Source organism: Pongo pygmaeus, chromosome 10 (assembly GCF_028885625.2).
Source record: "Pongo pygmaeus isolate AG05252 chromosome 10, NHGRI_mPonPyg2-v2.0_pri, whole genome shotgun sequence".
Classification (NCBI taxonomy): domain Eukaryota; kingdom Metazoa; phylum Chordata; class Mammalia; order Primates; family Hominidae; genus Pongo; species Pongo pygmaeus.
Window position 1 is genome coordinate 130,714,620 of NC_072383.2, and position 25,180 is coordinate 130,739,799.

General features: G+C 61.7%; 1 protein-coding gene across 4 annotated transcripts; it reads left to right on the top strand.

The window, feature by feature from the left end:
* Positions 1-1,028: 1,028 nt before the first annotated feature.
* On the top strand, positions 1,029-24,828 carry MMP17 (matrix metallopeptidase 17). Of its 4 annotated transcripts, none has more exons than XM_054444807.1 (10): positions 1,029-1,292; positions 10,639-10,771; positions 11,055-11,184; positions 13,134-13,417; positions 14,174-14,350; positions 16,530-16,614; positions 17,715-17,797; positions 17,894-18,046; positions 22,865-23,122; positions 23,987-24,828. In XM_054444807.1, the coding sequence occupies exons 1-10, from the start codon at positions 1,131-1,133 to the stop codon at positions 24,331-24,333; spliced, it is 1,812 nt and encodes a 603-aa protein (XP_054300782.1). In that variant the 5' UTR covers positions 1,029-1,130; the 3' UTR covers positions 24,334-24,828. The 4 variants fall into 4 exon arrangements, with proteins under 4 accessions (XP_054300782.1, XP_063502902.1, XP_063502903.1 ...); XM_063646832.1 differs by lacking the exon at positions 1,029-1,292 and adding an exon at positions 3,276-3,318; XM_063646833.1 differs by lacking the exon at positions 1,029-1,292 and adding an exon at positions 4,747-4,765 and having other exon boundaries at positions 10,639-10,775.
* The last annotated feature ends 352 nt before the right edge of the window (positions 24,829-25,180 follow it).

The window sequence follows — 25,180 nt, forward strand, 5'->3', positions numbered from 1 at the left end:
AGGAGGTGGGGCGGGGGGGTTGGCCCTCACAGGAGGGGAGGGGCACCACTTCCCTGAGACCGGTTCTGGTAAATGGGGCCGAGCCTCAGTTTCCCTGTCCGTAGAATGAGACCTCAGTCCTGACAGTACCAGCTGCAATTTGGGGTGGTGGAGCAGGAGGCCTGGGAAGGAGGGGAAGCCATGCTGTCCGGCACGAGGAGAAGCTGAATAAAGGCAAGGGTTACCCTTGAACCTCACCCCCTGCCCTCTCCCAAGATCTCCCACTCGGGGGGGGCAGCCTGTACGCAGCTTGCACGAGTTCAATCCACACCAGCGCCTGCTCGGGCTCTGACCCTGGCTCTGCCACTTGCCCGCTCCAGGACCTCCCATAAGTTACTTCATTTCTTTGGGCCTCAGTTTCTTTGTCTGCGAAATGGAAATCATAGTTTTCATCTCATAAAGGTTGTAAGTAAATGAAATTATTCATGTAACTCCTGGGCATGTGCCAGGCACACGCTGCGCTCCAACAAACATTACAAGTTAACATTCTTGCTCCCAGTCCCGCAAGGACTGCAGAGCCTCCGCCGAGGACCCCAGCTCCCCCAACACCCGCCCTCGCCCTCCAGTCCCCTGCGCCCCCCAAGCCCTACCCTCCCTCTCCTGCGGTCCGCGGGCTCCACCAAGCGCCCACCTGCTGCGCTGCGGCGGCGGCTCCGGGGCCTGAACCCGGGTCTGAACCCAGGACTCGGCGCCGTGGGGGGTGGACCCGGGAGAGGCGAGTCAGGGTCAGCTCCCCGCAGGCGCCCGGACTCCCGCCCCCGCGCCCACCCCGCGCCCACCCCGCGCGTCCCCGCCGCCCCAGGAGCGTCCCGAGACACCCGGGGAAAAGCCTTCCCGGTGATGCCGCGGACCCAGTCCCGTCGCGGACACGGCGGGGCGGGCCGGGGGTCGCAGCGTCCGGGGCGGCGCGGGCCCTTTAAGGCGGCCGGCCTCGTTAGCATACATTTGCATGGCTCCGCCCCGCCGCTTGAGGCTGCCGCGCGGGGCTCAGTCCGGCGGGGGCGCCGCGGAGAGCTGAGGGCGCCGGGCTGCGGAACGCGGTGCGGAGGGCGCGGGACCCTGCACGCCGCCGGCGGGCCCATGTGAGCGCCATGCGGCCCCGCGCAGCCCGGGGACCCGGCCCGCCCCCCCCAGGGCCCGGACTCTCGCCGCTGCCGCTGCCGCTGCTGCTGCTGCTGCTGGCGCTGGGGACCCGCGGGGGCTGCGCCGCGCCCGCACCCGCGCCGCGAGCCGAGGACCTCAGCCTGGGAGTGGTGAGCGCGCGGCCGAGGGCGCGGGGCGGGACGGGCGCGGAGCTCCTGGGCCGGAGCCGGGGGTCTCCGCGGGCCGGGTGGCGGGGACCGGGAAGACCCCAGCAGTGCGCGTCGGCGTCGCGCGGGAGCCCTGGCGCCCTGGACCCATTTTCTGGGTGGGGAGACTGAGGCAGGGACGCGGGCTGAGCGGCCGGGCGAGCGCACGCGAGTCCTGGGGAGGCGCCGGCTGCCGTCCGGGCTCCGTGCGCTGGGAGAGCGCCGCAGCCGCAGGAGCCCGTGGAGTTGTGAGGGGGTCGCCCACCCGGAGCCCGGGTCGCCTGCTTGCAGCAGCCCCAGAGCAGCCGGGGTGGGCGGAGCAGGCATCGCGGCCGCCCCGAGCCCTGCGCGCTGCGTGCGTTCCGGGTGGGAGTGGCGGGGGCAGGAGCACTCACCCACAAAGCGAGGAAGGGCAGGGGCTACGGAGTGGGGGCACCCCGAAAGCCTTGAGCCCCCGAGTTTGCTCAGTTGAGGGTGTTGGGGGCACAGGGATGCTGGCCCCCAGCTCCCCACTGGGCAAGGACCTGGCCCGCAGCCTCCTTCCCCTCCACCCCAGGTCGGCCAGGCTGGCCCTGCCTTGCCCTGGTACAGTGCTGAGCCGGGGGCGCGGGGAGAGCCTTCCTCACCCCACACCCAGTAGCTCCCGAGCTCAGCTTAGAAACCCTGCCTGGGGGCAGCGACGTGGCCTCTTCCCACAGCCGCCTCCTCTGTTCCGCAGCCGGGACTCGCGTCTCCTGTGGACCCGGAAGATTTAGAGCACACTTCGTGGGGTCAGCGCCCCCCCCCCCACCCCGCTGGGGCGGCCGGGTGGACTCGGGCTGGGTTCGTTGGTTCCTTCTGAGGCTCCTGCCCCACCGCTGCCTTCAATGGACTCCTACCCAGGGAGTCGGGCCGGGAGCCGAGGCCTCCCCGCCCCGCACAAGTACTCGGCCTGGCCCGCGTCCGCGGACAGTCTCCCAGTGGGGTCCTGGCAGGGCCCCTCGCCCAGCGCAGTGGACATTCAGGAGCTCCAAAACCTTGCGGTCCAAGCAAGTCAGCGCAGGTGTATTTCAGGCAGTCGAGGCATATGGAGGGGCCACTTGGGTGGCACCCGCAGCCCCTGTGGTTGGCAGGACTTGGGGGTCTGGACGGGAAGCCGATTTGGCCACCATTTGCCTCAGGCCCCGAAGCCATCCGGGAGGGTGCTGGCCACTGTCCCTGCTGCCCGCATCCAGGTGCCTGCAGGTCCCCACAGTGGCTTCCTTCCAGCCAGGCAGCCTGTGAACTTGGGGTGCCCCCCCTCCACCTCCTCAAGACCCTTTTGTAGCTGGGGATCTCCCGGATCCCCCACTGAGAATCACGCCCTGGGGGCCTGGCGTCTCCAGCTCTGGAGGGAGGTGAACCCAGGCTCGTCTTCCAGGTCCGAGGGTGCCGCAGAAGGGGCCGGGGCAATGCCAGGGAAGGACTGAAGGTGGGGCCCACACACTCAGGAGGATGGACCCCCGGCCGAGCCATGTTGGCTGATCAGACCCAGTGCGGTTTGGAAGTTTCTCGCCACCCACCTGCCCGCCTGCCGGGAGAGAGTGGGTCAGGCGCCCTCCTCTCGGCTGGTACCTGCGCCTCGGTCTCTCCTGGCACCCTGGAGGTCCCCCGCCCCGCGCCCTGCGACAGCACCGAGCGGAGGATGTGGCTCCCCAGCCTGGCCGGGGGCAGTGAGTGGGGCCCCGGTGTCCAGCCGGAGAGGGAGGACGCTGCGGGCAGCCCCCTGCCTGGAGCCCCTCCGGGTCCGGCTCGGCCTGGCGTGGAGCCTCCGTCCTACCGCGGCTTCCTGCTCACACTGGCGGTGCGGGGCGTCCTCTGCTGGCCCTCGGGGGAACCGCGGGCCGAGCTTAGGCCCAGGGGCGGGCGGCTTCCCCGCGGGGAGGGACGAGGAGGCCGGGATCTGGGCGGGAGCGGGGACTCCTCCACCGCCCGCACTCCAGAGGCGCTCCCGGAGCGGACTGATATTCAGGTCTGGGCGCCAGGGACGAGAAGGGCTCCTTTGTCTCGGAGCTGCAGACAGAACTGCACCCAGCAGGGCTGGAGCCGGGGCTGGAGGGGAGGGCCCGCCCCGGAGCGCCCCCCATTAGCACGTGAACAAGGCCGGGATTCAGGCTGCTGGGCTGCGGAGCCGGGCTTTCAGGAGCCCTCGGCGAGGACAAAAGAGCGCACTGTCCCCCCGGGGGTCCTCGGCGGGGCTGCTTGTCCTTGTGGGCCTGAGTTTTTTGTCTTCCTGTGTTTTGAGTACGACATACAGCGAGCAGCCCAGGGACTCCACAGGCGTCCGCCTCCCTCCCGCCCCTGGCTCCTGGGCACGGATGGGACGCGGCTCTCGGTGCCTTATTTTTGCACGGTGGCACCGTGGGCCGTGCTATCGCAGCTTCGCACGCTATCTGGAGTGTCTGTGCCGGAGCCGCCCGTCTATTCACCTGGTTCAGCCAGGCTCGGCCTGCAGCCTGCTTCTGGCCAGAACTTCCCGGACTCGCGGCGAGAGTGTCTTGGGATCTGGGTCCTGGGTGGCAGTTGTGTGGTGGCAGATTCTGACAAACTGCTCTAAAGTTTCTGCTCCATTTCTCCTCTCGGCAGCACAGCCTGCGGTTGTCATCACCGCGCCCACGGCACAGTGGCAGCTCCCTTGATCTGCAGGAGGTGGGGTGGGGTGGGGTGGGGTGGGGTGGGGCGGGTGGGGGGTATTGCTGAGGTTGTGGGATGCTGGGCCAGATGGTGCCAGGTGGCAGCCGCCCTCCATGACCTGGCTTCTGCCGGTGGCCTCTGGGTTCCTGGCCCTCAGGACCTTGTCATCGCCCTGGCTGGGGCCAGGGTGTCCCCTCTCACCCTGCAGCTGCTCCCAGAGCTTCAGGCGAGCACCCCCAGCCAAAACCAAGACGGGCAGGAGGGTTAGACCACGGCCTGATTTCGCCGTGAGAGACGTCTGAGTGTCCCTTGCTCCGCGGTCCCCTTCTGACGCTGTTTTCATGGCTCCGGGGATGTTGTTTCCCTTGGACATGAGCTTTGCACCCGACTAAGTGCCGGGCCTCAGTCTCCCTGTCTGCACAATGGGACCAGTGAGGACAGGCTGCCGTGCGATCAGCGGAGGTGCTTCCGATGGCTCAGGGACGGGAAGGGGGAAGGCTGGAGAGGATCTGGGGGGGACAGGAAGGGGGAAGGCTGGAGAGGATCTGGGGGGGACGGGAAGGGGGAAGGCTGGAGAGGATCTGGGGGGGACGGGAAGGGGGAAGGCTGGAGAGGATCTGGGGGGGACGGGAAGGGGGAAGGCTGGAGAGGATCTGGGGGCACAGCAGGGTGTTGCCCGACACAGTGTCTTCCTGGGGGTTCCAGGGGCACTTTGCGCATGCATGAGTTTGCCTCCTTGTTGGCAGCAGATCCGGTGGGACGCTTGCCCTGGCTGTGGACGCAGGGTAGGTGTCAGCAGATCCGGTGGGACCCTTGCCCTGGCTGTGGACGCAGAGTAGGTGTCAGACGCGTGCAGGGCGGTGCTTCTGTCACGCAGTGGCTGTGAGCCTCCTGGGCACCGTCTGAGTTCAGGACAGGACAGCAGGGACAGGACGGGGTGTGGAGCCCGGCTTCCCCTGTGGACCCTGCAGTAATAGGCAAGTCCCCTCCTCATGTTGGCCCCAAGGACTCCACGCAACCTGGCCCACCTCCTTCTCCATCCTTCCCCCGACTCTGTCCCACCGGCTCCTCTGCGCTGTGCGTTTCCCTGCCAAAGGGCCTTTGCACTTGCCGTCCCCACCACCGTGAGCATGTGAGCACCACCCCACGCATCACCTGGACGGCTCCTTCCATGTCCCCTGGGATGTTCCCTGAGCACCCATTTCATCAGCCCTCCAGCCCGTCCCTCACTCCCGCACAGCACAGTGGTCACAGGCGGAGACCCGGAAGCCAACAGCCTGGGCTGAGCTGAGGATACATGTCCGAACTCCCTGTGCCTCCGTGTTCTCATCTGTAAACTGGGAGTAATAAGAACACCCACTTCATAAGGTTAACCCTCAGTTGCCTGTGAGCACCTGCTTTGTGCCAGGCACCCTCCAGCAGGGACCACCCCAGCCTTGCAGTGCCTGAGGGACGTGGGCACGAATGACATGGGCATGGTTGGGTAGTGCGGGATCACTGTTGGCTGTTAGGTTACTGTTCAGGACATAATGACTGCCTGAGATGCCTGTATGTGTTCAGGTGTTTGCTATTTATCCGCCTCACAATCCCGTCCTCCCCTGTGGGCGGTGGGATGGGGTCCCGTGGTCTCGGTCTCTCCCCAGTTGCTCAGACAGACGGACTCAGGGGATCTGGCAGTGTCCCTGCGGAAGAGACTGGAGCAAGGGGGTCACTCCAACCGAGGGTCAGCCCCCAGAGGAGGCCGGTGCAGGAGAACCCTGCATGGCCGAGTGGGTCAGACATGGTTGCCGGGACCAGACCACGGCTCCATCACTGACCATGTGCTGTGTGACTGTGGACAGGTTATCCACACTCTCTGAGCCTTAGTTTTCTCATCTGTAAAATGGGGCTGATGACACCTGCTCTTCCCGCCCCCAGGCCTCGTGCAGGTTGGGTCACAGATGAGTTGGGGGTCGGGCCCTCATTCATCTGCAGGGGCCAGGGCCAGGCCCAGGCGCCACCGCCATGGCACAGCAGGGCCACAGATGCACCCGCCAGCCAGGGTGCCCTGGGCAGGAGGGACCGTTATAACCAATCAGTGCAACCCAGAGCCCGGGGACGGGGGCTGCACTCCATAAACTCCCTAAAAACCATAAACTCCCTAAAAACCGTCAAAGGGAATTCTGTGCTGTGTGCATTACGCCCCCTTAAGGCTGGAAACAGATACACATTGTGTCAGACAACAAGCATGGCTGAATGGTGAATCCAGAGTGGGCCTGGGCGGCTGCCTGCATCTGCGTCAGTCAGGGGCTATAGGTGCCCACTACCTGCCTGTGCCCCCCGGGGCAGGGCTCTGCCTCTGGCCTCTGTGTCCCCATCTTTGGTAATGGCCCAGCCCATGGGAGGAGCAGGAGAGCGGCCGCCTCTCCTAGGCGGCTCCAGAAACTAGCATCAGCCAGGGGGTGGCTGCCGTGGGTTGGGGCTCCCTGGAGCTCCTGGCAGCCCCCTCCTGCCTCCTCCCTCCTCCCTCCTCCCGGCAGCCCCTCCCCCTCCCCAGTGGCCTTCTGGAAGGTTCACCCTGCTGCTGCTGCAGCACCCGCCCGCCACAGCCACCGTTGCCCTGGAGACAGCGGTCTCCGTGGCGACAGCAGAGGGAGGACCAGGCGGCGGGTGGGCGCGGAGGGGGGCAGGTAGCAGGTTCCCAGGATCAGACGCCCCCCCACCTGCGTGGGATCCACAGGCTCTGTAGGTACTGGGGGCAGGGGGCAGGCAGGGGGACACCTGGAGGGGGGAGTCTGGGTCCCCACCCCAGCGGCCATGCTACGGCAGGCATCCCCCTACCCACTGTGGGTGGGAGTGGGTCAAGGTAGGGGCCTGGCGGGGGAGGAGGGATGGGGAGGGGCTACCACATTTGCCCTGAGGAGCTGGCTGGGGGCGGGGGTTTGCCCCAGGACAGTGCTCTGGGCCTGGTTAACCCCTACTCTCCTTAGCTAACAAGCCCACCTTGCTGCCGCCGCCACCCCATTAGCCTGGGTCAGCATTTCCAAGCCCTAGCCAGGAATCGGCCACCCCTTCCCAGATGGACCTGAGCTGCCTGGTGAGCTGCTTGCTGCCTCTTTTCCCTGCAGGCTCAGGCCTCCCCACAGCCACGCCTCCGCCCACACTGGGAGCACAGGACATGTCAGGGCTGGGCGAGGGCGCCTCATGGGCTCAGGAGGCCCCCTGGGGCAGGTGGCCACTTCTACCTGTGTCCACCCAAAGGCTGGTGGCTCCCAAACCTGCAAGGCTTGTTCTGTTGGGGTGTCCCTGGCAAACTAGGAAGTGATTCCCACCCTCCCACTCCGGCCCCTGAGACGGCCCCTCCCAGGATGCCTAGCCTGAGATTTGGGGTACAGCCCCCTGAGCACAAACTTATGTTAGGTAGGAAGCACCCACCAGCCCTGCCCCACAGACCCACCACCCCCCAAGATTCGATGCCATTCTATGCTCAAATTCCAGTGCCCCTGGGGCCACAGGTGACAGTACCTGTTAACCATGGGCGGGACTGCCCGTCCCGGGCTGGTGCTGGGGGCCCTGGTTCTACGAGTTGAAGCAGGCTGGCCACTCACACCTGCAACTAAACCACCTGCTTCCAGACATTGGGCCAGTGGGAGTGCTGCCTGCCAGGCCCGGCTCCACTTTCCTGAAATGCATGTGGCCCCGTGGCCAGACTGCCCAGCTCCCCAGGGACCGGGGGGGGGGTTGCCCCAACCCGCCGCCATGAACCCCACAGAGTAAATGGGCCACTCAGTGCAGCTACCAGCCATGACCCCAGCTTATAGACGGGAAGGCTGGGGGGTGGGTTGTCCTCCCAAGGGGTCTCAGCACCTGCTGGCCCAACCCAGGCAGCAGCTGGCCTGGGTGGGAAAGGCACCTGCCTGTATGGACCCTTCCCTGGTGAGGGGGAAGGGGGTCATCATCCAGTATCATAGATGGTGTGAGGAAACTCCAGAGCGCTTCCTGGAGGAGGTGACAGGCTGTTGTGAGCATGAGGCACAGTGGCCCTGTTGAGCTGTGATCTTAACAAAGGACTAAAAAGTGCAGAATGTGCTGATGGGCATCTCCAGCACCCAGAGTGGTGACTGGCCATGGGACACCGTCAGTAAACCCTGCGGGTGCACGGTAGTGTGGGGCCGAACGCTCGGGACCAAAGATCCCCACACCCTGTCAGTAAACCCTGCGGGTTCACGGTAGTGTGGGGCCGGACGCTCGGGACCAAAGATCCCCACACCCTGTCAGTAAACCCTGCGGGTTCACGGTAGTGTGGGGCCGGACGCTCGGGGCCAAAGATCCCCACACCCTGTCAGTAAACCCTGCGGGTGCATGGTAGTGTGGGGCCGGACGCTCGGGGCCAAAGATCCCCACACCCTGTCAGTAAACCCTGCGGGTGCACGGTAGTGTGGGGCCGGACGCTCGGGACCAAAGATCCCCACACCCTGGAGGTCAGGGCGGAAGTGTGAGGCCAGCTTGTCGAGGCCAAGGCTGTCAGCCCCAAGGCCCCTCCAGAGAAGCTGCCCACCCCAGTCATGAACGTCCACGTTGACGTCCTGTCGTGTCTATAGCCTTGGAGGGGCCCCCAGTTCTGTACACACTCTTGGCTTCCCTAAGGGGCTGAGGGGCTGGGCTGGGTCAGTAGGGTTTGGAAAGGGGGTAAAGGCACAGAGGGGGGCCCCGGGAAGGACTCAGTGCTTCCTGGAAGGGGGATCTCGGGGTGTGCAGATCCCATGCAGTGTGTTGTGAGGCCCCTCCTGGCGAGCACAACCTGTTGCTGATGCCCCTGGGACTTCCAGGATGGTGGCGCCTCATTCCTCTGAGCACTGCCTGCTGGTGGGCAGGAGGGTTGGCCAGGACCACCCCGTCACCAGCTCCTGCAGACCAGAACCCGGGGGCCCAGCAGGTGGCATAAATGAGTCGCAAGCATTATCTTTTTTCTTTTTCCTTTTTTTTTCAGGATTTCTTTAAAAAGTTATGTTGTTTTCATTTATGCATTTTTTTAGGTTAAGCCACATGAAACTACTAGTATTTATTTTAAATCAGAAATGGTCAAAAATGGGCACTTTCATATGATTTGGCCAATGAATACATGAGAGGTGGTAAATAATAGCCATTCACAAGCATTTTCTAAATGTCCACCAGAGAAAAAAAAAAGACAGGTCTGCAGGCAGGGCAGAGCCCCCAGCACATCACCCCTGGCTTGTACCTTTCTGGAGCCTGCCTCACCCCTGCTGTAGTTCCCTGGGCTGGCGAGTATCCACAGGGCGCAGCAGGAGCTTCATGGCAGCCTGCAAGTGGGCACAGGCGCCATTTGGCGGTTGAAGAAACTGAAGCTAGGGGTGGAGGTAGCCCCCACAGATGGCACCCAGGCCCCCCCATCCCCAGGTTCCCACGGATGCCATTCAGGCCCCCCCGTCCCCAGGGCCCCTCCAGGGTAGCAGAGATGACTGGGGCATGGGGCCAGGGCTTGATTTATGCCCAGGTTAAAGGGCTGCCCCCATTCCTGCTCCTGCTCAGCTCCGGTGTGGGTAGCCTCGCACCCACCCCAGTGGGCTGTTCAGAGCAGAGCTGTCCCCTGCGCCAGGTGCCGGTGTGAACATTTTCCACATCCTGGCTCACATCCTCACCACCAGCCTGCCAAGGACTCTGAGGAAGGAGCCCAGAGGGGTGGACTGCCTTACCCCAGGCACACAGCGGGGAGGTAGCTGAGTGGGATTTGAACCTGGGCAGCCTGGCTGGAACCTGGCTTTTGTTTCTGAGACAGGGTCTCGCTCTGTTGCAGACACAGCCTTCAACTCCTGTGTTCAAACGATCCTCTCGCCTCAGCCTCCCAAAGTGCTGGGATCTCAGGCATGAGCCACAGCACCGGCCAAGCCTGGGCTCTTATCTCCCCCATGAATGTACAGCATGGCCCAATTCCTCAAACTGGTGTCTGAGCCACAGCCTTTCTCAGCTGGGGTCCCAGACCTTGGGTGCTAGACTTCCCTGTCACAAGTCAGCTGAGAGCCTGCATTTGACACTGGCCACATTTAAGAGCCTTTTGAAGGTTCCCTAGCATTTTGTGGTCTCAGGAGGCATGGGGTGGGGCAGGGTTGCCATGAGTGGTTGTACAGGTCGTGCACGGCACAAGCTCACATCATCTAAGGGACATCAGGTTTATTTATTTATTTATTTATTTATTAGACGGAGTCTTGCTCTGTCACCCAGGCTGGAGTACAGTGGCGTGATCTCGGCTCACTGCAAGCTCCGCCTACCGGGTTCACGCCATTCTCCTGCCTCAGCCTCCCGAGTAGCTGGGACTACAGGCGCCCGCCACCACGCCCGGCTAATTTTTTGTATTTTTAGTAGAGACGGGGTTTCACTGTGTTAGCCAGGATGGTCTCCATCTCCTGACCTCGTGATCCGCCCGCCTCGCCCTCCCAAAGTGCTGGGATTACAGGCGTGAGCCACCGCACCTGGCCAGGGACATCAGGTTTATTAAGACACTTTTCCGGCAGCTGCCCAGGGAAGAGACAAGAGGTGCCTTGTGGGCAGATAGGGGGCTGGGAGGGGGCCTGCCCAGAAGCAGTGGTGGCCCATGGCAGGCTTCTCATTGGATAGGACCAGGCCCTCTGTTGCACCCCCTCACCCTGCTCTCTGCCCTCAGGAGTGGCTAAGCAGGTTCGGTTACCTGCCCCCGGCCGACCCCACAACAGGGCAGCTGCAGACGCAAGAGGAGCTGTCTAAGGCCATCACAGCCATGCAGCAGTTTGGTGGCCTGGAGGCCACCGGCATCCTGGGTCAGTTCTCCAGGGGGCAGCGGGAGCGCCGTGGCCCCCGTCAGGTCTGCGCCCGTCGGCCATGCCCCCTCTGATCAGGCACAGTCCCACCTTATGCTTGAATGAACCTGGGTCCTGGCCTGGTGTAGCTCAGAGCCTGGGGCTGGTCCCCCGAAGATGATGTGGGAGGAGGGGGCTGCTCGGAGGCTGGTGCCAGAGTCAGGGCTCCGCCCTTGGGGATGCTCGGGATCCTAGGGTGGGGAGCGAGCTGGGCTAGGCTCTGAGCTTCATGCATTCCCTGCAGACGAGGCCACGCTGGCCCTGATGAAAACCCCGCGCTGCTCCCTGCCAGACCTCCCTGTCCTGACCCAGGCTCGCAGGAGACGCCAGGCTCCAGCCCCCACCAAGTGGAACAAGAGAAACCTGTCGTGGAGGTGGGTGCGTGGCCAGGGTGAGGAGCAGGGTCTCCGTGGAGGTGGGCGTGTGGCCTGGGTGAGGAGCTGGGTCTCCGTGGAGGTGGGCGCGTGGCCTGGGTGAGGAGCTGGGTCTCCGTGGAGGTGGGCGCGTGGCCTGGGTGAGGAGCGGGGTCTCCGTGGAGGTGGGCGCGTGGCCTGGGTGAGGAGCGGGGTCTCCGTGGAGGTGGGCGCGTGGCCTGGGTGAGGAGCGGGGTCTCCGTGGAGGTGGGCGCGTGGCCTGGGTGAGGAGCGGGGTCTCCGTGGAGGTGGGCGCGTGGCCAGGGTGAGGAGCGGGGTCTCCGTGGAGGTGGGTGCGTGGCCAGGGTGAGGAGTGGGGTCCCCGTGTCTCTGTGTCTGGGCGTGCTGTAGATATCCACAAACCGGGGTATTTCAGACAGCAGCAGGAGCTCTCTCCCCACTCTGGAGGCCAGGAGTCCCTGCAAAGGAGTGGGCTGGATGGTGCCCTGGGGAGGTAGAGGGAGCATCTGTCCAGGGTTCTATCCAGCTGTGCAGTTGCTGGCAGCCCTCCGTGGAATCAGCAGCCTCTGCCTCCACCCTGCCCTGTCCGTGCGCAGCCTCCTCTCCCGTGTCTCCAGGACGCTCCTTGGATTTAGGGCCCGCCCTGACCCAGTGTGACCTCATGTCAACCCCTCATGACATCCACAAAGACCCTATTTCTTTTTTTTTTTTTTTTTTGAGACAGAGTCTCACTTTGTCACCCAGACTGGAGTGCAGTGGCGCAGTCACAGCTCACTGTAGCCCTGACCTGCTGGGCTCAAGCGATCCTCCTGCCTCTCGAGTAGCTGGGACTGCAGTTGCATATGACCACACCCAGCTAATTTTTTTCTTTTTCTTTGACACAGAGTCTCTTTCATTCAGGCTGGAGGACGGTGTTGCAATCTTGGCTCACTACGACCTCTGCCTCCTGGGTTCAAGCAATTCTCCTGCCTCAGCCTCCCAAGTAGGTGGGATTACAGGCATGAGCCACCACGCCCGACTAATTTTTTTGTATTTTTACTAGAGACAGGGCCGGGCATGGTGGCTCACACCTGTAATCATGGCACTTTGGGAGACCAAGGTGTGAAGATCATTTGAGGTCAGGAGTTTGAGACCAGCCTGGCCAACATGGTGAGACCCCGTCTCTACTAAAAATACAAAAATTAGCTGGGTCTGGTAATGTGTGCCTGTAATCCCAGCTATTCAGGAGGCTGAGGCAGGAGAATCACTTGAACCTGGGAGGCGGAGGCTGCAGTAAGCCAAGATTGTGCCATGGCATTCCAGCCTGGGAGACATAGTGAGACTCTGTCTCAAAAAAAATAAAATAGTAAAGACAGGGTTTCGCCACATTGACCAGGCTGGTCTTGAACTCTTGAGCTCGAGCAATCCACCCACCCTGGCCTCCCAAAGTGCTGGGGTTACAAGTGTGAGCCACCACACCCAGCCAACCCTATTTCCAAACCAGGTCATATTCTAAGGTTCCGGATGGACGTGAATTTGGCGGGACACTATGTGACCCATACACCTTCTGCTGTCCCCCGGAGTCAAAACTGTCTCAGATGGGCCCTGGCTAGTGTGAGGGCTGGTGAACTGGGAGATCCCCTTCAGTGGGGAGCAGGGGGATGGGACAGACGGGACGCACCGCAGAGGGCCCTGGGGCTGATGGCTCCATGTGGGAGCTGACGCTTGCCTGTGGCCTGGGGGTCTCAGCCTGCCTGGGCTCTCATTTCCCTCCCTCCATCGTCCATCCCAGTGAACTACTGGGACCGCCGTGGGTGCATCGGACGACTCCTGGCGCGGGGAGAAAGGCGGAAGATGGGGGAGACCCTCATAGGGGCACCCCCGGGCTGAGGAGGGGCGTTCAGGGAACCTCGGCCTGGGGCACGTGGCCTGTTCTCTGTGACTCACTCTGGGCTGACCCCTGCCCGCAGGGTCCGGACGTTCCCACGGGACTCGCCACTGGGGCGCGACACGGTGCGCGCACTCATGTACTACGCCCTCAAGGTCTGGAGCGACATTGCGCCCCTGAACTTCCACGAGGTGGCAGGCAGCGCCGCCGACATCCAGATCGATTTCTCCAAGGCCGAGCACAATGACGGCTACCCCTTCGACGGCCCCGGCGGCACTGTAGCCCACGCCTTCTTCCCCGGCGACCACCACACCGCCGGGGACACCCACTTTGACGACGACGAGGCCTGGACCTTCCGCTCCTCGGGTGCGTCTGAGGCAGCCCTCAGGGCAGAGTCAGGAGCCCCAGCGGCCTGTGAGGCCGAGGAGCAGCCATGGCCCCCCCATCCCCAACCCTGCGGCTGAAAACACACACAGCTGCTGCTGAGCACGGCTGGGCATTTCGCACTAGGCCGATCTCACAGCGTCTGTGCTCGGCCTGGCTGACCTCGCTGGGTGCTGGCCTCTCGGGCGGGGACATCGCCGGCTGAGCCGAGCTTGTCCTCATCACGTTCTCAGCACCCGAGGGAGGGAGTGGGAGGAGGCCTGTGAGTCCTCTGTGGCCCCGGCTCAGTGTCACTCCCGCTAAGTCCCGTTGTCTGCAGAAGTCACAGCTCTGCAGAGGCCGTTCCGACCTCTGGACTGTGGCCTCGGGGACCAGGCCCGTCTTGTGGGGCCAGGGGGCAGTGCCCACAGCATTGGGCCTCAGGTCATCTGGCCGACACATGGCCCCATGCAACCCAGGCCCCAGGCACACAGTGTTATCTGTGTGGCCTTGTGCAGAAAAGGTTATCAGCCCCTCCATGAATGGTACAAAGACCCCAGGCCTGGGAAGCTCAGCAGGCCCCACAGAGCCCCCAGGGGAATCGCGTTAATTCCCAGTAACCCTGCAGAATCCGTCTGGCGTAGCCGGCATCGAGGCATCCCCATGGGCACCCCATAGCATGGCGGGGGCCTGCTGGTCCCTCCCCGCGGGGACAGGGCCCTTCCTGCCCTTGGTTCACATGTTTCCCTGTGTCCCCAGATGCCCATGGGATGGACCTGTTTGCGGTGGCTGTCCACGAGTTTGGCCACGCCATCGGGTTAAGCCATGTTGCTGCCGCACACTCCATCATGCGGCCGTACTACCAGGGCCCGGTGGGTGACCCGCTGCGCTACAGGCTCCCCTACGAGGACAGGGTGCGCGTCTGGCAGCTGTACGGTGAGTGTCTCCCCGAAGCCAGACACGGGCCCCTGGAAGAGGGGTCAGAAACCCCATGTATCCCTGAGCAGAGCCCCACCGGAAGGGTTTGCTCTCCCCACTGTTCCCTCCACGTATGGTGCTGTACCAGCTGGGACGCTGTGGCCTGTCCACAGAGCCCCTGGGTCAGAATTCCACCTCTGTGCCCCAGACACTGGTGGAGTTACGATAGGCAGTGTTGATGGTGTCCCAGGCCTGTGCAAATCACATTGCAGGTCTTAAATCATCTGATCTTTGTGGCCATATAAGGTAGGACTACTGTCCCCACTTTACAGATGAGAAAACTGAGGCACCCAGAGGTACGTAGATTGCCCGGGAAACCCAAGAGTAGCCGAGTCAGGCACCAGGGACCCCTCTGCTGAGTTCACATCAGGAAGTGAGGCAGAGCCCCCGTCCTGGGAGCTGGTGCCCCAGGGAGACAGCACACGTGCATCAAAGGCCGACGCGGTCACCTCACTTATACCCAGCCCCAGCTGCCCTCCACACCGCCCCCCACACCCTGCAGTAGTGCTGCCCCCACCACCCGGACCCCTCCCAGCCTCAGCATCGTCCTTGCCGCTTCACATGCTCTGACATCCATGCATTGTTTCCACTGTAGTAAAATTCACATCCCATGCAATTGACCTCTTTGGCTGGATGCAGTAGCTCACACCTGTAATCCCAGCACTTTGGGAGGCCAAGGCAGGTGAATCACTTGAGGTCAGGAGTTTGAGACCAGCCTGGCCAACATGGTGAAACCCTGTCTCTCCTAAAAATACAAAATTAGCCAGATATGGTAGCAGGTGCCTGTAATCCCAGCTACTCAGGAGGCTGAGGCAGGAGAATCACTTGAACCCGGGAGGTGGAGGTTGCAGTGAGCTGAGATTGCACCACTGCACTCCAGCCTGGGTGACAGAGTGAGACTGCCTCAAAAAAAAAAAAAGAAAGAAGTTCACCATTTCAAGGTGTGTACTTCTATGCGTTCAGGACATTCACAAGGTTGTGCAGATGCCACCTCTATCTGGTTCCAGAACTTTTTCATCACCCACTACCACCGAAGGAGACCCGACACCCATCCCATCCCCACAGCCCCTGGCAACCCCTGACCTCCTTTTATCTCCATAGATTGGCGTCTAATGCAGCCATGCAACATTTTGTGTGTGGCTTTTTTTTTTTTTGGGGGGGGGGAAACAGAGTCTCACTCCGTCACCCAGGCTGGAGTGCAGTGGCGTGATCTCGGCTCACTGCAATCTCCACCTCCCAAGTAGCTGGGACTACAGGCAACCGCCACCATGCCCGGCTAATTTTTTGTATTTTTTTTTTAGTAGAGACAGGGTTTCACTGTGTTAGCCAGGATGGTCTCGATCTCCTGACCTGGTGATCCACCCACCTCGGCCTCCCAAAGTGCTGGGATTACAGGCATGAGCCACTGCGCCCGGCCTTTTTTTTTTTTTTTTTTAAGAGATGGGGTCTCACTATGTGGCCCAGGCTTGTCTCAAACTCCTGGGCTCAAGTGATTCTCCTGACTCAGCCTCCCGAACAGCTGGGACTACAGGTATGCACTACCACACCTGGCTAATTTTTAGATTTTTTGTAGAAATGGGGTCTCACCATGTTGCCCAGGCTGGTCTCAAACTCCTGGGCTCAAGCGATTCTCTTGCCCTGGCCTCTGAAAGTGCTGGGAATACCGGCGTGAACCACTGTGCCCGGCCCGGCTTCTTCCACTGAGCATAGCGTGTTCCAGGTTCACCCCGTGGTAGCATGGATCTGACCTGGATTTCTTCTCGTGGCTGAAAGGTTTTGTCATCATACAGCCTATAGCAGGCACTGGGTTGCCACCCCTGTTGGCTGCGGTGAACAGTGCAGTGAAGGCTGGTGTACGAGCTCCTGTGGGAACACCTGTCTTCAGCTCTTTAGGGCGTACCCCGGTGTGGAATTGCAGGGCAGGGCTCACACACTGAGTGTTTAACTCGGTGAGGGGTCTGACTCCCACCTCGATGTCAGCTCTGGGGGGGCAGTCTCGCTGATCGCAGCTGCGCCCCCACAGAGCCTGTCTGCTGAGTGGCCTCGGTTTCATCCCTGGGATTCAGAAGGGCCAGTGGGATGTGGGGGGAGGCGGGCGTCTGGGGTTTGAGGCCGTCCTCCTCCTTGTCTCCCACAGGTGTGCGGGAGTCTGTGTCTCCCACGTCGCAGCCCGAGGAGCCTCCCCTGCTGCCAGAGCCCCCAGACAACCGGTCCAGCGTCCCGTAAGCCCTGGGCCCATGGTCACCACCCACTGGGGTCTGTCTGTCCTCATCCCCTTCCCCATCACCACCCACTGGGGTCTGTCTGTCCTCATCCCCGTCCCCGTCACCACCCACTGGGGTCTGTCTGTCCTCATCCCCGTCCCACGCAACATTTGCCCCAAATCATGGCTCAGTGTCCTGGGAAACGCACAGCTGTGGGGCCGACTGAGCCCCCAGTGACGTTTTGTCTTTTCTTAAACCCCTTCTAATACCAGCCCTCCCCTGCCGGGGGCCCCCACACAGAAATGAGAACTTCAGACAAGGTTTCCTCTCCCCCTCATCCCTGTCAGCCACGTGACAAGCAGCCCAGCTTGATGAATGTTTCATCAAGCCCATGGATTCCTAGCATCAGGAAGTCAGACAGGGCCCGCGAGTGTCTGGCCTGTGCCCCCAGCGGGAGGGACGTTCACTGCCTGGGCGCACATCTGGTGCCAGGGCTGGGCCCAACTGGGACGGCCATCGGGGCTGCTCCGTGAGGCATGACCCTCCCACAGCAACTGGATTCCGAGTGAAGTTGTCCTGAGAGCTGGTATTGCCAGAGGCCGGTAGAAGCTGTGACCTTGTGTCACCCAGCCTCAGATGTCACAGGACTATACGTGTAACCCTCCGGGTTAAAGCTGTGAAGGAGCCACGCTCTGTGTCGAGTCATCTCTCGGTGGACATGCACCTTGTCCCTGATCTTCTGTCGCTACAGCCACGTCGCTGTGAACACGCTTCTTGTAGGACCGAATTCTAGGCCTGGGCTTGGGGTCCCGCAGCGTGGGTGTTTGGCACCCAGCCGGGCCCTGGGTGCTACACCAGTCTCCACCCCTGAGCTCCTGCCCTCCCCGCACCTCGCTGGCGCTCTGTATGCTCAGAGCGTAGATCTTGGCCCCCGCCCGGTGAAGCAGTGGACAGGCACCCCCGTTTTAATTCGCCTTTAGCAGACCCCCAGGCAAGGATAGGGGCTCCCCACAGGGATGCCCGTCCCATGCTGCTCAGGTCAGGGGCTCTGCCGCAGGATGCCCAGTCCCTCGCTGCTCAGGCCCCACCTCCCAGCCCACGTGGCTCTCTCCCTGCAGGCCCAGGAAGGACGTGCCCCACAGATGCAGCACTCACTTTGATGCGGTGGCCCAGATCCGGGGTGAAGCTTTCTTCTTCAAAGGTACCCCCAGGGTTCCCGTGGTGGTTGGCAGAGGGGCATGGCCCACGCTGGGTGCAGACCGTCTCTGCAGCCCGGCCCTCCCCTCTGTGCCCCCAGGCAAGTACTTCTGGCGGCTGACTCGGGACCGGCACCTGGTGTCCCTGCAGCCGGCACAGATGCACCGCTTCTGGCGGGGCCTGCCGCTGCACCTGGACAGCGTGGACGCCGTGTACGAGCGCACCAGCGACCACAAGATCGTCTTCTTTAAAGGTGGGTGGGCCTCACCGTCGCACTCCGGGCGTCCTAGGCCCTCTGTCCGCCTCACGGAGGAACGGAGGGGGTCCAGCCTGCGTCCTGCTGTGTGTAAGCCCTACGTCTGCCCAGAGGTTGGTCGAGCACAGAGCAGCTGGTTTGCTTGTGCACTCAGCAGATGCACTCTGAGCACCTACTGTATGCCCCGTCCTGAGGCAGGCGCTGCAGGCACGCAGAGGGCAAAATGATGGAAAGCCTTGCCCTCGTTCTAGTCGGGCCACAGTCCACCCACAAGTTAGGAGGAGCTGAGGCCAGTGCCGTTCGGTGTGGTCAGAAATGAAGGACAATGGGGAGAGGTCTCCTTTAGGGAGATGCTGTACAAGCAGAAACTAGAGAACAGTGTTCCAGCCCAGGGAATGGCCGTGCGAGGCAGGAGCAGTCCTGCCGAGTCCCGAGAACATCAAAGAGGCTGCAGCTGGAGGACCAGGGGCCTGGAGGAGGCTCAGGACAGAAGCGTGAGGGGCCGTGGCTGCTGGGGCCGGGCCGCCTCTCCCCGGTCGGCCCCTGTGCTCACCGTTCCAGGAACCACCTCATGGCGGTGTTGCAGGAAGCACTCTTTTTGCCTCCAAGTCTCCATGAAGGGCAGGAAAGGGAGTCAGTAGCAGGGGCAGGCGGGGGTGGCAGGGCTGCAGGACAGAGGCCCCCATGCTGGGCTGAAACACCCAGAGTTTCCCTCACAGTCTGGAGGCCACAAGTCTGAAATCAAGGGGTAGGCAGAGTGGGTCCCCGCTGGAGGCTGTCCCAGGCTTCTCCCACATCCAGTGTCACCCTCAGCCACATCCCTCCTGCACCACCTCTGTCTTCACCAGGCCGTCTCCTCCATCTCCGCGTCTTCTCTTCTAAGGAAGCCGGGCCTGGATTCCGGTTCCCTAATCCTATTTGTTTTTTGTTTTTTGTGTTTTTTTTGAGACAGAGTCTCACTCTGTTGCTCAGGCTGGAATGCAATGGTGTGATCTCAGCTCACTGCAACCTTCACCTCCCGGGTTGCAATTCTCCTGCCTCAGCCTCCCGAGTAGCTGGGATTACAGGTGTGTGCCACCACTCCTGGCTAATTTTTGTATTTTTAGTGGAGACAGGGTTTCACCATGTTGTCCAGGCTGGTCTCAAACTCCTGACCTCAGGTGATCCACCCGCCTTGGTGTCCCAAAGTGCTGAGATTTAGAGATGTGAGCCACCGCGCCCGGACTGCCTAATCCCATCTTAACTCAGCTTAACTAACACATCTGCAAAGACCCTCTTTCCAAGTAAGGTCACGTCCTGAGATTCTGGGTGGATGTGAGTTTGGGGGACATCATTCGATCCAATGTGGCAGCCACTCCCACAGTCACGGGCAGGACCCTGTTTCCTTGCCGAGGTAAAGGGTGTTCTGCGTGTCTGCCGGGGGAACCGCTTCCTGTCGCTCCATCGCCTGCCCGGCCCTTAGCGTTTGACTCCGTCACCCCCGTCACTTGGGAGCCCTCAGGTGACTGTTCCCGGAGGCCTGATCCCTCCTGAAGGGACAGAGGCTGCAGCTACCTGGGAGGCTGAGGCAGGAGGACCGCTTGAGCCAGGAGGTCAAGGCTGTACTGCACCATGATCGTGCACTGCACTCCAGCCTGGGCGACAGAGCAAGACCTTGTCTAAAAAAAAAAAAAACCAAAATGTCGGGCGCGGTGGCTCACGCCTGTAATCCCAGCATTTTGGGAGGCCGAGGCAGGCAGATTACAAGGTCAGGAAATCGAGACCATCCTGGCTAACATGGTGAAACCCTGTCTCTACTACAAAATACAAAAAATTTGCCAGACGTGGTGGCGGGCACCTGTTGTTCCAGCTACTCAGGAGGCTGAGGCAGGAGAATGGCGTGAACCTGGGAGGCGGAGCTTGCAGTGAGCCGAGATCGTGCCACTGGACTCTAGCCTGGGTGACAGAGCGAGACTCCCGTCTCAAAAAAAAAAAAAAAAAAAAAATCCTCAAAGACAGTACCTGGACTAAAAAAGAAAAAAAAAAATTGCTTGCAAACCTCATGCGCAATTGCTCCTAACCTCCCCCAGGCGACCTTGCCGAAGGCCTCAGGGTGCCCTGTAGAGCCTCCCCGAGCAGGGTCCCGTCACGTGCGGCTCGCCTGCCTTGCACGCATTAGAAGTGTTCGGGCCGCTTCCCCCAGGTGGACCTGTCTGGCGTCTCCTCCAGATCAGGTTCTGGTTTTGCACATCTGGCAGGAATGCCATCGACGGCATGTGTTCTGAGCCCCGAGCCGCCCTCCCTGGTGATGTTCGCTGTGGTCACCTGGATGAGGTGTGTCTGCAGGTTTCGCTACCATAAAGCCCCATTTCTGGGTGTGAGAGGTCGGTCACCTGCCAGGAGAGACTTGAGAACATGCGGGTCTCTTGCCACAGCCCATCTCACCCCTGCTCCCCCTCTGTCCCCTGTGTCCCCTGCCCCTGCCTGGTTTCCTACCAGGCGCATCTGTCCTGGTTCCTGCTCAGCTGTAGCAGGCAGGGCCCATCATCTCCTTAATCCCTCCCCTATTTACAGACATCACAGCCCTTTCCAGTCTCCAGCAAAGAACTTTTTCTGGTCTTTTTCTGTTACTTTTATTTTTAATTTTATTTTACTGTATTTTTTTGAGACAGAGTCTCACTCTATCACCCAGGCTGCAGTGCAGTGGCATGATCTCGGCTCACTTTAGCCTCGACCTCCCAGGTTCAAGCAGTTCTCCTGCCTTAGGCTCCTGAGTAGCTGAGACTACAGGCAGTCACCACCGTGCCTGGCAAATTTTTCGTATTTTTGGTAGAGACAGGGTTTCACCATGTTGGTCAGGCTGGTCTCAAACTCCCGACCTCAGGTCATCCACCCACCTTGGCCTCCCAAAGTGCTGGGATTACAGGCGTGAGCCACCACTCCCAGTCCTGGTTTTTTGGTCATTTTAAATTGTGGATGTGGTAAACACAATTTACTATTTTAGCCATTTTTAAGTCACAGCTCAGTGGCATGAAGCACATTCACGTTGCTGTGCAGCCATCACCTGCGTCCGCCTCCAGAAGATTTCCACCTTCCCAAACGGAAACACTGCCCCCGTGAAACACGGATGCCCCGCCCCTCTCCTGGGCACCCCCGCTCCACTTGCCGTCCCCATGACTCTGAGTGCTCCAGGGACCCCATGTCAGTGGGACAGACAGGATCTGCCCCTCTGTGCCTGGCTCGTGTCACTCAGCAGAAGGTCCTTGGGGCTCATACACGCGGTGGCACGTGGCAGGATGTCCTTCCTGGCTGAGGCTGAGCGGTGTTCCATGGCACGGACGGACTGCACCTCGTTCGCCTGCCCACTTGGGTTTCCTCTACTCTGGGCTCCTGTGAAGGACGCTGCTATGAGCGTGAGTGTGCAAACATCTCTCCAAGACCCTGCTTTCAGTTCTTTTGGATTTATACCCAGAAGTGGGAATGCTGGATCATGTGGTAATTCTATTTTTGATATTTTGGGGAGCCTACGTTCTGTCTCCCACAGCGGCTGCACAATTTCACATCCCCCCCGGCAGTGCCTGGCTCTGCCGTCCCCATATCCTCCCAACACGGGTGACTTTCTATGTTCTTGACAATGGGGGTGAGGGGGTGTCTCATTGTGGTTTTGAGGGTGTTTCTAGTGACGTTGACCATCTTCAAGTGCTCAATGCCATCTATATTTCTTGGGAGAAAAGTGTATTTAACGCAGGGCGTGGTGGCTCACACCTGTAATCCCAGCACTTTGGGAGGCCAAGGCGGGCGAATCACCTGAGGTCAGGAGTTCAAGACCAGCCTGGCCAACATGGCGAAACCCCGTCTCTACTAAAAATACAAAAATTAGCTGGGTGTGGTGGTGGGCATCTGTAGTCCCAGCTGCTCAGGAGGTTGAGGCAGGAGAATGGCTTGAATCCAGGAGGCGGAGGTTGCAGTGAGCCAAGATCACACCATTGCACTCCAGCCTGGAAGACAAGAGCAAGCCTGTCTCAAATTAAAAAAAAAAAAAAAAAAAGACTCACGCAGGCCTTGAGGGAGGTCCTTTCTCGTCTTTGCCATGAAGATGTTCTAGCCCCTTGTGCAGAAAGAGTGGTCGGCCAGGCGCATTGGCTCACTCCAGTGATCCCAGCACTTTAGGAGGCTGAGCCCAGGAGTTTGAGACCAGCCTGGGCAATGTAACAAGATTATTAAAAAAAAAAAAAAAAAAAAAAATGGTGGGGCACAGTGGTACACCTGTAATCCCAGCACTTTGGGAGGCCAAGGCAGGCGGATCACCTGAGGTCAAGAGTTCAATACCAGCCTGGCCAACATGGTGAAACCCCGTCTCTACTAAAAATACAAAAATTAGCTGGGCATGGTGGTGCGTGCCTGTAATCCCAGCTACAGGGGAGGCTGAGGCACGAGAATCGTTTGAACCCAGGGGCGGAGGTTGCAGTGAACCGAGAACAAGTCATTGCACTCCAGCCTGGGTGACAGAGCGAGACTCCGTCTCAAAGAAAATAATAATAGAATGGCATGTCGTGGGCCGCGGTTTAGCCCGAGTTGTTGTTTCCATCGGTAAAGGGGTGGCCGGCAGGGTCCACAGGCTGGATGGGACGGCCCGGGCTGGGCACAGTAGGTGCTCACTAAGTATCCATGTGGCTCCTGTGATGTGGGGTGATTGCACTGTGGCCGCTGTCCCATCAGGCCCAGGTGAGGGGCCAGGGCAAGGGCGGCTGACACAGGGGAGAAGGAAAGGCTGGAGCCCCCTGCCCTTCGGGGTGGGGCCGAGCCCCGGCCCACAGCTGTTTCTTTCGCCCCCAGGAGACAGGTACTGGGTGTTCAAGGACAATAACGTAGAGGAAGGATACCCGCGCCCCGTCTCCGACTTCAGCCTCCCGCCTGGCGGCATCGACGCTGCCTTCTCCTGGGCCCACAATGACAGGACTTATTTCTTTAAGGACCAGCTGTACTGGCGCTACGATGACCACACGAGGCGCATGGACCCCGGCTACCCCGCCCAGAGCCCCCTGTGGAGGGGTGTCCCCAGCACGCTGGACGACGCCATGCGCTGGTCCGACGGTGAGTGCCGGCTGGGGGGACGGGCCATGCGGCCTCGGTTTCCCCACCAGGATAGGGACATCACGACAGGGCAGCCAAGAGGTTCCCTGAAAGGAGGACGGCCCCGGTCGGTGTGGGCTCTGAGGGTCCCAGCCCCTCGCCTTGAGCTGCCGACCCTGCAGGCATCCCCGAGTCGCTCCCTGAAGGCCTGGCCCATGAGCTGCACTTGTTCTCCCTGCCCTCAGCACTCCCTCGCCCCTGCTGCTCCCCCAGCCACGCTCCTGCCTCAGAGCCTTGACACTTGCCATGCCTTGTCTGGACACACTTTCCTGAGATGTCCACACAGCCCCTCCCTCGCCGGCCCCAGCCCTGCCAAACGCCCTCCTGGGCATCACCCCTGCCGCGTCCCACAGTGTAGAAGAAACCTCCCCACAGGGTCAGCTCCAGGGACGGCAGCATCCTCTGTTTTGTTTTCAACGCTGCATCCCCATCACCTGGAACAGCCCTGCACAGAGTGGGCCCTCAATAAATATCCAGTAAGGGAAAGAGACTCTGAGGGTCTCCCGGTCCATCCCCTGCCCCAGCAGCCTCCTCTGGAGCTTCCCAGGCCTGTGACCATGCCTGCAGAGCCGCCCGCAGCTGAGCAGATGCTGACCCCATCTCAGATATTATCTGGGCGCCCCCTGCCATCTAGCACGAGCCGCCCCCCACCAGCCGTCTGGCCCGACCCCTGACTGCAGTCTAGCGCAAGCCCCCTGCTGTGTGGCCCGACCCGAGCCCCTCCTGCTGCAGCCCTCCCTGAGCCCAGCGCTCCCTCCTCGCGGTCTGGCCCGAGCCCCTCCTGCTGCAGCCCTCCCTGAGCTCAGCTCTCCCTCCTCTTCTCAGGTGCCTCCTACTTTTTCCGTGGCCAGGAGTACTGGAAAGTGCTGGATGGCGAGCTGGAGGTGGCACCCGGGTACCCGCAGTCCACGGCCCGGGACTGGCTGGTGTGTGGAGACTCACAGGCCGACGGATCTGTGGCTGCGGGCGTGGATGGGGCAGAGGGGCCCCGCGCCCCTCCAGGACAACATGACCAGAGCCGCTCGGAGGACGGTTACGAGGTCTGCTCATGCACCTCTGGGGCATCCTCTCTCCCGGGGACCCCAGGTTCGCTGGTGGCTGCCACCATGCTGCTGCTGCCGCCACTGTCACCAGGCACCCTGTGGACAGCTGGCCAGGCCCTGACGCTATGACGCACAGCGTGAGCCCGTGAGAGGACAGAGGCGGTGGGACAGCCTGGCCACAGAGGGCAAGGACTGCGCCGGAGTCCCTGGGGGAGGTGGCGTGGGATGAGGACGGGCCACCCTGGCACCGGAAGGCCAGCAGAGGGCACTGCCCGCCAGGGCTGGGCAGACTCAGGCGGCTGGGACAGAGCTGTCCACTAGCGAGGGATTGCGTTGACTGACGAGCCGAGGGGTGGCCGCTCCAGAGGGGTGCCCAGTCAGGCCCCACCGCCGCCAGCCTCCCCCGGCCCTGGAGGGAGCATCTCAGGCTAGGGGCCCGCCCCTCTGTGCCGGCGCCACCAACCCCACCCACGCTGCTGCCTGGTGCTCCCGCCGGCCCACAGGGTCTCCGTCCCCAGGTCCCCAGTGGGGCAACCCTCCCCACAGACGAGCCCCCCACATGGTGCCACGGCACGTCCCCCCTGTGACGCGTTCCGGACCAACATGACCTCTCCCTGCTTTGTAGCGGCTCGGTTGGGCTCCCTGGTGCTCCAGGGCCATGCGAGTGGGCGCCCTTGGGCCTCAAGGGGCTTGGCCCTGACCGGGGGCCCACGCACCTGCACTTGGAGTGGGGGCTTCCCAGGAGGTCTGGGCAGTCGCATCCCCCCTTGTTCATCAGCCGTTTCCGCGCTGTCTCTTCCAGTCCTCGTGCCCCGAGGGGTCCCCACGCCCCTGTCACAGATGGGAGAGTTGAGGCCCAGTGGGGGATGAGCCTCGGTGCTACAGGCAGGGGCATCACGGGCGGGCGGGGCGCCAGCTGGCCCAGCGAGATTCTCAGTGTGGGAGGTGCCCGAGGAAAGGCACTCAGTTGTTGGGT

Coding starts and splice junctions, on each gene's coding strand:
- MMP17 (XM_054444807.1), top strand. CDS start 1,131: ATGCGGCCCCGCGCAGCCCGGGGACCCGGCCCGCCCCCCCCAGGGCCC. Junction 1,293..10,638: donor AGGACCTCAGCCTGGGAGTG/GTGAGCGCGCGG, acceptor CTCTGCCCTCAG/GAGTGGCTAAGCAGGTTCGG. Junction 13,418..14,173: donor CTGGACCTTCCGCTCCTCGG/GTGCGTCTGAGG, acceptor CTGTGTCCCCAG/ATGCCCATGGGATGGACCTG.